The sequence below is a fragment of the Lytechinus pictus genome, chromosome 7, assembly GCF_037042905.1.
Source record: "Lytechinus pictus isolate F3 Inbred chromosome 7, Lp3.0, whole genome shotgun sequence".
NCBI classification, from domain to species: Eukaryota; Metazoa; Echinodermata; class Echinoidea; order Temnopleuroida; family Toxopneustidae; genus Lytechinus; species Lytechinus pictus.
The window spans coordinates 11,069,444-11,079,150 of NC_087251.1; the positions used below are offsets into that span (position 1 = coordinate 11,069,444).

General features: G+C 37.6%; 1 protein-coding gene across 1 annotated transcript; it reads left to right on the forward strand.

Annotated features, from left to right (window-relative positions):
* Positions 1-2,156: 2,156 nt before the first annotated feature.
* LOC129264972 (dual specificity protein phosphatase 10-like) lies at positions 2,157-8,111 on the forward strand. Its single transcript, XM_054902945.2, has 3 exons — positions 2,157-4,641; positions 5,403-5,813; positions 6,201-8,111. Exons 1-3 carry the CDS (start codon positions 3,774-3,776, stop codon positions 6,533-6,535), a joined length of 1,614 nt encoding a protein of 537 aa, XP_054758920.2. The 5' UTR covers positions 2,157-3,773; the 3' UTR covers positions 6,536-8,111.
* Positions 8,112-9,707: the final 1,596 nt, after the last annotated feature.

The following is a 9,707-nucleotide window of genomic DNA, read 5'->3' on the forward strand; positions in this document are numbered from 1 at the left end:
ACGTCATAGAACTAGTCTTTAATCACTCCTTTCGATTTCACTCAGTGATCCATTTTCACAGAAATTGACAATAAAAACTTGATAATCCAATTAAGATTGATCTTGAAAGTACATTGGACTCTCTCATATCGGAGGCAATGGTCACACCGACGAAACCTCTACAGATCGATCACAACAATTACATTAGGTTTAATATTATGTATTTGAAGGTAGTGTGATATGGATTTTCAATGTGACATTCAATGATTTGATATAAGCTGTGTTCATATATAGCCTACATACATGCTTTTTTCTCAAAAACTAAGTTTAAGGAGAAAAAAAAATTGATATAAATATGTTAGTGCTTCTAAAAGGAAAGAACAGAAAATGTATAAAGTTAAGTTCATGAGTTGTCAATGTATCTATTAATTAAAAAGATGATATTCATGCGCTATATGTATTTCTTTTGTATTTGTTAAGAATTCAAGTTATTATCTAATAAAAACCTCTTTAAACAAAAAACCTAATTTTTCATGACCTGGAATCGGTCGATTTGGAATCCGTTTTTTTTTTTTTTGTGTGTGAGGGTGTGTGTGAGGGTGTGTGTGTGTGTGTGTGTGTGTGACTGTGATATAAACTTGACCGACATTGGAATCATTCTGATTACTCTAGGCCGACAAACCTTGTTGATACTGGCTGTAATTAAAGCGGTATATAGCATCCTGAATTTTCGGTTGAGATTTTTCCAAAAGCCATTACTTTCGGCATTTGTTTGTTGTTTGTTTTAGGGCGATCTACCTGCCGCCTGTACTTTCGTTGAGGTTGACCATTGGGTATATACTAGAAGTTCATTGGTGATTTAGAATAATAATGAAATATAAGTAGCATTGTTGTATGATAAATTAACGTTAAAACGTTCAGATAGGGCGGGGTCTGTCAGAAAAAAAGCAAAAAAGGGTAGATATTTTTGTGAAATAACATGGAGAGAGAAAATGGAGAACAAAGCAACTGGCATCTTTATTTTTTCATCTGATTCACCCGTATAGCTCTGTCACATTGATCAATACCCTTTCCAAAAGGAATCAAAATCAAAATAATATTTGAGAAGGAAATCAAGGAAGTAATATTTTTTGCGTCAAAAAAATTATTTGTTTCGTATCCAACGTAGGGAGTAGGTTCCCACACGTCTTTGCTAGCCTCCACTGGTTTCCGTACATGAAGTACATCGGTCGTGCGGTTAGGAAATACATACCCAAATCATTCTGGACAATTCTGGCATACAAAAGAATGAAATGAATATAAACACGTAATGTATTTCTGTAACTGTCCGTTGACATACAACCACCAGCATATGGTTGTCGCGTTCGTTTATTTCACCAAACAACATACTTTCATTCGGTCTGAGTAGAAAGATCGGAGATAGGTTGGGCAAGGTCAGAACGTCTACGTGCTTAAGATCAGCGAGGCCAGCTTATTGACTATCTGCTCGAAATTTCGACACTGTTCTCAATCATTGATGACGTCATTATATGACCTTGCCCCTGTAGTCTCGGTCCGTGACTCAAATCGTTCTCTCATAAACGAGATATTCGGGATAATTTTTTTTGGGTCATCAAACAGGTATTGGATGATTTCAAATTGACTCCCATGGTAACTGCATAACTGCATGAAGTCTGGAAGTGCTATTAAATGTAAAATTAAGTCATTAGGGGGAAGGTTTATAATCAGATAATGGTGAACTATATAGTAGGAGTAAAAAAATATTGCTTAATTTCTTTGGAGCTTTTTGTTAGACAATACATGGTTCATCATTATATTTGCAGTTTGTATTATATACAATGAAATTAACGTAACTACGAGTGTATATTTCATAAGAGAGAGTGATATAAGACTGATTTTATTTGTAAAAAAAAAATCCCTTTTCACAAATAGACTCGTTTAGATTAATTTCTTATGAGACCAATTACGTCAAAAGATGTTATATTCTTATTGAATTCCCAAATCTGAAAATGAAAGAAGGAAAACATGTATAGGAATAGTATTATACTATTCTGTAGTGAAAAGGAGGGTAAAACCCTTTTACCCGAGTGCACTTACTAGTGCCCCAATTATCCGACCTTTCAATAGGACACCGCTGATGCAAAAACTATGTAAATATGAACAGCGACAATACTCTGTTGGTGCATTTTATTCAGTTTCCATGGTGAAAATGATAATAAAAAAAAAAACCTGCTACGAGTTCTTATCCGGGTATCATGGTTTTGATTTTGAACTGAAAGTAATCGGTACTTGGTTGGCATGAAGATTTGGGTGATCCCTGGACAACATTGTTATGATTACTATACAAAACAATAATAAAAAGCAAAACAAAATAATGAATTAAAAGACGATCTCTATGATTCCTCAAGAAAATTTTGAAGTTGAGTCCAAAAAGGTGTGTTCGGATTTACGTCATTATTTTATCAAGGTTGCAATAAGGAAGATGTTTTTAAACTCTTTTGCGATTACGTTTGATAGAATCATAATTTATTTTAGTGGATAACTAAGGAGAGTATAATGAGGGCGAATTACAGCATTCCATTTATACAAACTTAAAAAAAAGACAGTATCTAGAGTGAATGAATATATAGGAGGCTAATAACAATAACATCTATATCAATAATGATACTAATGATGTTCACGACGACTATGATGTTAATGATAATTCTTATAATAAATATAAAAGAAAATGTGAGGGGTGGTGGCAGTAGTGGGCTTATTTTAATGTGATGATTATAATAACAATATCAGGCCTCTAATGATTTTTTTTACATGTATCTATATCATATCCTGTAAAATCCTATAATCATAGAGGCTTACTTCCCTAAATATTTTCATGACCAATCTGTGATCTTTTCATCGAAATAATTGTACTTATTCTTGATGGTGTAATTCTCATTACACAACAAGTGCACAAATGAATCAAGTCTGTGCATGTATTTATTGTGTGTTTTTTGTCGGACATGTAATAACGGTTATGAGATGTAAAAGATGCATACTAATCAATTCGTTGATCTTTTCTTATTGGAATTAGCGAGTCATTGGTTATAAAATATTATACAATGGCTTATATACGCAACAAATAACAGGTATGTTGAAATATATTGGCAGATGAAAGTCATAATGATTATTCATATTCTCTCTGGCATGAAAACAACGTGATGTCATAATGAGTCGAACTCATTTCGTAAAGCTAATGCATATTCATGCACCGTGAGTATTTGTCAACATATGAATAATGAATGCACACCCGAGTTCGCCTGTTTACCCCATTATCTCTTGTTTACACGCCCATGCGCAGTCCGTCTGGGCGAAAAGGTTATCGCACACAGAGCGGTCCCAAAATAGCATCCAAGCGGGTTACGTCATTTTAGTTCAGCGAATGAGAATTCGTTCTGAGGATATATTCTCCTTCTGCTGGGCAGCGTCTATTTTCTCACTCGTTCCCTGTCCTCCCCACGTAGCGTACGTTTCTCCTGTATTGTGTATATATTCTTCGCTATTATATTTTGGGGATTCACTATTTTGCTGTACATATAACGTCTGAAATAGCCGGGGAATATCTATATTTTTTATACATTGAAACAGAGGAACGAGTTCTGTCATCGTTGATCGATAAATTTGTATTATCGAACGTCATTTTGTGGATATATTGTCACCTTGTCCTGGATATATTTCAAAAGGATTGGTATTAGTTTGTTCTACCACCGTATTGGAATATCTTGTTTTGTGTTTATTACTGGAGTATTCTGTCCATGTCTCCAGACGCAACGCCAACTTCAGCAGCTAGTATCAAGAAATGCCCATTTTCTTTCCCTGCAACCAACAGTGAGGAGAACACCAGTTTACCCGATTGTAGTGACTCCAATTCGGAACTGTCTACATCACTAAACCCTTACTGGCAGTGCCACACACACAACGTAAAATCGGATCAGTGCAATATGGCGGCCTCCCCATTCACATTCGCGCTCTCAGGCAAATCATCACTCTGCACCAGTGCACTCAAATCAACGTCGAGCAGCGGGAGTCGGACTCCGGAGCTGAATTCAAACATTAGAGTGGCCAACCGATGTTTGCTGAACCGTGCTTGCGAGCAGTTGCAGCAGTGCTCACCGAGACTTCTGCGAAAGTTTGGAAAATCAGATTGTCCTCAGAACCAGAACAGCCAAGATGTCACCCCAATGAACTGTTCTCATTCTCCTCCCTCTAGCACTACCTCACCCATCGTGCTCCCACAAGAACTCAGTCAGCGCCTGGATAACCATTTATTGCTGTCAAAATGCAGCCAATCCCGTATTTGCCGTCCTCGATCTAGCTCTGTCATCCTTGTAGACCTTCGGCCATTTCTAGCATTTAGCAGGAGGCACATCTCAGGGGCTCTCAACGTCAACTGTACCACTCGATTCTCATGTAGAAGACTTCGTGAAGGCAAGGTAGCGCTTGCGGACCTGGTCACCTCGGAGGAAGGCAAGAAGGAATTTCAGAGGAGATTGGACCAAGATAAAGAGGTTGTGGTCTACGATGAGGAGTCCCAAGGAATTGATAACCTACCAGTCAACCATCCAACTTCCCTTGTCGTTAGTGCTCTGAAAAAGGAAGGCGTTAAAGTCAGACTTCTAAAAGGTAAGATGGTCACATTTATTTTTTTGTTCAATTGTTATTGAGATCTGGTTAAAAAAAATCAAACTCTTAGTAAAAAATACTTAAAAGCCAATTAAACCAAAGGATGGTTAAGAGATAAAAGTCGAATGGAATGAATTCGAATTCAGAAAAAGGGAACGATGCCATTTTCTTGGAACGATTGCGAAATACTTAATTGCATGACTGGGAGCGTGGGAGTCGAGTCGACCACAATACCTGATATTGTGGCGAGTTACAATGGCGGGTCATTACACTATGTTGCAATGCTCTTTGCAGATGACTGGGTTTACCGCAAGTCATCGCCATCTCGCGACTCGTCATCCTCATCATCCACCTCCTCAGCTCTGGACACGCTTGGCTGACCAATGCTGCCCGAATGTCAGAGATCCATCTTTGGGCCTCCCGATTCTTGCAAGTATGCAGGCTGGGCCAATGGGTCTCCTTTTCGGCAGTGGTGAGCCAAAACGTCTATACCGTTAGCCGGTCGACTTTGATGATGACCAGAATCTGGTACTGTTCCAACACTGTCCCATTATCGAGGAGGGTCACCGTTAAAAATGAAAATGAATGATAATTTTTTTATTGAAGGGATGCAATCAGGACAGCAATATACTGATCTTTCTGTTCCAATCTTGATTACCAACATATTATACATGTAAATCATTTTTTAGTATGACATTTTCTTTATATTGCGATTGTTTTCATTTGTATCTGACCAAATTATTTTACTTTCTTCTGTTCAGGTGGGATTAAAGAATTTGCGAACCACGGCGGGGACCTCTTTGTCAGCGAACTTTCGAACACCTCATCATCGTCATCCTCATCTACCTCATCGACTGTGATCCATGATGGCGAAGACCCTCCCAGCCCAACTACCGATAGCGAGCACATCCTCCGCGGCGGCTCCGGCATCTGCCCCTCCGAAGGCATCCCCATGACCCAGATTTTGCCTCATCTCTACGTCGGCAACGAAGTTGACGCTGCGAACCTCGACTTGCTTCGGCTGCACGGCATCAGCCACGTTCTCAATGTCACCAACTCAGTGCCTTGTTTCCACGAAGGCGAGAGCGCCATGCGATACATGAGGATACCAGTACGCGACAACGGACTTATCAACCTCCGCGTCCACTTTCAAGCCGCTTTGGAATTTATCGGTGAGTTGGCAAAAAGTATACATTATCATCATGATGTTATTTCAAGTAAGATGCAACACTCGGAAATGAATTATATTAGACAAAAATAGGAAAACATCTGTACCGATCCTACACTATAAAAGGCAGTTGCCATTCCTTTAGCAGTTAATTGCATGTACACCAAGTGTCATCCCCGTGCCAACCCAATTAGAGCGGGAATTAGAGAAGCAGAAATTGTGGTAGCTGTCTACTGATAACCGAAACCCCATGATTTCTATGATTTCTAGGTTTATTATTATCTCAATACTATATCTACATTTTGTCACTTTTGTTATTATGGTCAGTCATAATGCATATACCTTGAATTAAAATTGACGAGTTATTCATACCACATTGTTCTCCAAACAGAAGAGGCTCGACGTCGCAACGCCCGTGTTCTCGTTCACTGCCACGCTGGAATCTCCCGGTCTTCCACCGTGGTCATCGCTTACGTAATGAAACACATGAACCAGCCAATGACCCAAGCTTATCAATTCGTCAAGAGCAAGCGACCTATCATCGCTCCCAATCTTGGATTCGTCGGTCAGCTTATGGAATTTGAACAGTTCTTGAGCAAGGTGAACACTCCGCGTTCAGCCGGTTGCCGGCTCACCGACTCGCCTGTGACTTGCGCCAAGCAATTACACCACAGCAGACCGAGTACTCCTAGTATGGACTTAGATACAGCCGTTATGGAGGCATAGGATCAAATCTAAACCAGACTTTCGCGTGAACATTTTGTTATTGTGTCTGGCTCGATGAGAGTGGGCCAATGTCACTGATGATATGAAGACTACAGACAGTCAAATATCAGAACTATTGATTCTTGCCGAATATCACTATCACCACCAAATGACTTCCTCGTGTTACCTTCTAATAATGACCCTTTCAGAATGCACACTAGATTAATTGTAGACAAGTCAACTTCCATTTTCACTCTGTTATATCTTTCTCTCTTTAATATCTTTTAAAGGTAAGATTCTAATAAGTGCAGGATACTGAAAATGTTCAGGTACGTGTAACGTAAGCAAATAAAGCAATATCAATAGATTTCCTCAGTCCAAACAATTTTCTAGAAGTGGCTTTAGGATTACGACTAAACTAAATCGGCTTCCATTTTCTCATAAAATTGACTAAAATGCGCTGGGCGCTATTTTGTCACTAATGTTTAAGAAGTACTACATGCGTTTTATTTACTGGTAATATATTTATTCATGACCTGACTGACATCACATTAAAGATACATGTAATAACTACAATTTTTTGATAATTTTCTAATTTGGTAAAGTAAACTATGGTATCACTTTTTTTTCAAATCTTCATTAAAGATTACCTTCACTTTTCTTTTATAACTATAAATGTGCAATCTGGTAAGATAGACTATGATATTCAACAAAATGATATGGATTTTTTTACAAAACAAATTTCGACGTAGCTGTTAAAAGGTTTCTTTGAATGTGCTTGTAGTTTATTAGGAAATTGATGTCTTCGCGAGAATTTGTGCTTGAGTTTGCTCTTTTTAAAGTAAATTCAGTCACCTAATACGTGAGGAAATCGGTATACAGCTTACTAACTGAAATTTCGCATTGATTTTCAATGAAAAGGTGATTGGTAATATTTTCTTTTTGGTGCTCTCATTATTTTTCGTGGTGTTCAGAAAATTGGTGTAAGTGCAGCATGGGGTCTTTAATGCTTATTTTATTTCTCTTCGGTTTTTGTTTTTTTCCTGGAATAGTGTTGTGCCGTTTTGTGTGACATACATGTATGTTTTAATCAATATTCTACCGTTCATAAACATGATAAAGTCCTCATCTTTCTAGCGTTAAAACACTTTCAATTCGTTTGCCATGCTCGATTGATCAGTGGTTACTTACCTCCCCCTTTTCACTTTTTTTCTACTACGGTTTGGAATACTAAAACTCATAATGGCAATAATGATTGATCCATATTACGATCCATAATTTTGGCACGGTAATTTTCGTGGGTCGTAATGATATCATTCCCAGATTAATAGATTTGGTATGTTGCTGTAAAATATTTCGATGTGATTTGAATTTTCAGTGATCTTTGATTTAATTTTAAAAATGTATGAGTCCCTGGAATATTTGAGAATCATGCTCCATATATAAATTTGATTTTCTGGTAAATTTTCCCTATTAGGTTGTGTAGTTTTATATTCAACCTCGGGGAAAACGTTATTCTTGCCGCTTTTCACGTATTTCACACTTTGAATCTGTATACACGTTTTAAAAGATGGAATTAAAATGAAAAATACATTAATATGTTTGTGACGTCACAAAATTTCCGATGAGAGGAAGATGCATTCAGGGAACAGTGAAAAGTGAGACGTGTGTATATACATGTAGGCATATCACGCCTATTAAGAAAGTGAGTGATGAAAAAGAAGAACCGAACCGATAGAGGGGAAGGGGAGAGAGGGAAAGGAGGAGGGAGGGGGAAGAGAGAGAGAGACGGGGATGAGAGAGATAAATGAGGAGGAGAAAGCAGGGTGGCCTATAGGTGGGATAGAAAGATATATTGGAGGAGGATGCGGGAAAGGATGATAACGAACTACAAAACTTCAAACAAAAATGGGTAGAGGCTAGCATGAGAATCATGACATCACGGTTGGGTTCATACACATCTTGTCCAAAATAAATACACTACAAAATATATCAGGTGGTTCTGTAAACTATTTTATTATCATGGAGAGGATTAAATGAATATCATAACGAAAAGGGAATTGAAATAATTTTAGATGGGATACGATCAAATCAATTTTGATATTATTAATATTATATTTTGTATATATATATATCTGTACACGCCCTGCCCAAAATAGAATATTACACGTCCAACGCGTTTAGACTCCATTGTCATAAGTGATGTGATGCAGCACTAAATGGGTTGGTTGGTTAATCAGAAATTCAAATTATCACTAATAAAATAATTGGGATGGGGTTGTCTAGTCATTAAAATAGGACATTGCTTAATTGTACATTTCGCCGATGACTCTTCAGTGTCTTAGTCAGGCGAGAAATTTAGCTCTTCGTCAGCATGAAGTCAGCGTGATACATCTAGTGATCTCGTATGTGTATTATCCGCATCATGGGTTAAATATAGCTTTGACCATGCAGCTGACGCAAGATGGCGCTTGCACATTTTACCAGTAGTTCAGGTCAAATTGTTCAGTTTGTTTGTTGAACTTCTTATTTATATATGGGGCTTTGTTTGTATATGTCTATCAAGTCTATGATTGGTAAAATTATGGACCTACGGTAAAATGCAATTTAGAGAAACAATTGAAGGGAAAGGGCAAAACGAAAATGATCATTCATTATGTGGTGCACCTACAAGTGTTTTATGATATGAAACAATAGAAAAATGGGAGTAGACGATCAAGTTGCAAGTGGTGTGACGCAATTATGTGGGCGCAATTAAAGTTACATGAAAAGCTAAAATGATGAATGAATACAACATTATTTTGTCCGAGATAATTACATCAATTTAGTGAAAATTTGGAATTTTCGTTCTAAGTATTGTGCTTTATATATCCTCATTTCTTTCTTTATTTATTTCTATTTCATTCTTTCTTTCCTTTTTATTTTCTTTCTTTCTTTCTTCTTCTTCTTCTTCTTTTTCTTCTTCTTCTATATACCTCTATACTTCTTCTTCCTCCTCCTCTTCTCCTTCTTTTATTCTCCTTTTATTCTTCTTCTTTTCTACAGAAATTAATAGTCAGTTGGTAACATGGGCGAGAGATATAGAAAAAAAAGAGAACCTGGAGAAAGGGGTGGGGAGAGAGAGAGAGACACACACGGTTGGAACCATTTAATCACAATTAGATACCTCTGCCCTCGCTCCGACATCATCATG

Coding starts and splice junctions, on each gene's coding strand:
- LOC129264972 (XM_054902945.2), top strand. CDS start 3,774: ATGTCTCCAGACGCAACGCCAACTTCAGCAGCTAGTATCAAGAAATGC. Junction 4,642..5,402: donor TAAAGTCAGACTTCTAAAAG/GTAAGATGGTCA, acceptor TCTTCTGTTCAG/GTGGGATTAAAGAATTTGCG. Junction 5,814..6,200: donor AGCCGCTTTGGAATTTATCG/GTGAGTTGGCAA, acceptor TTCTCCAAACAG/AAGAGGCTCGACGTCGCAAC.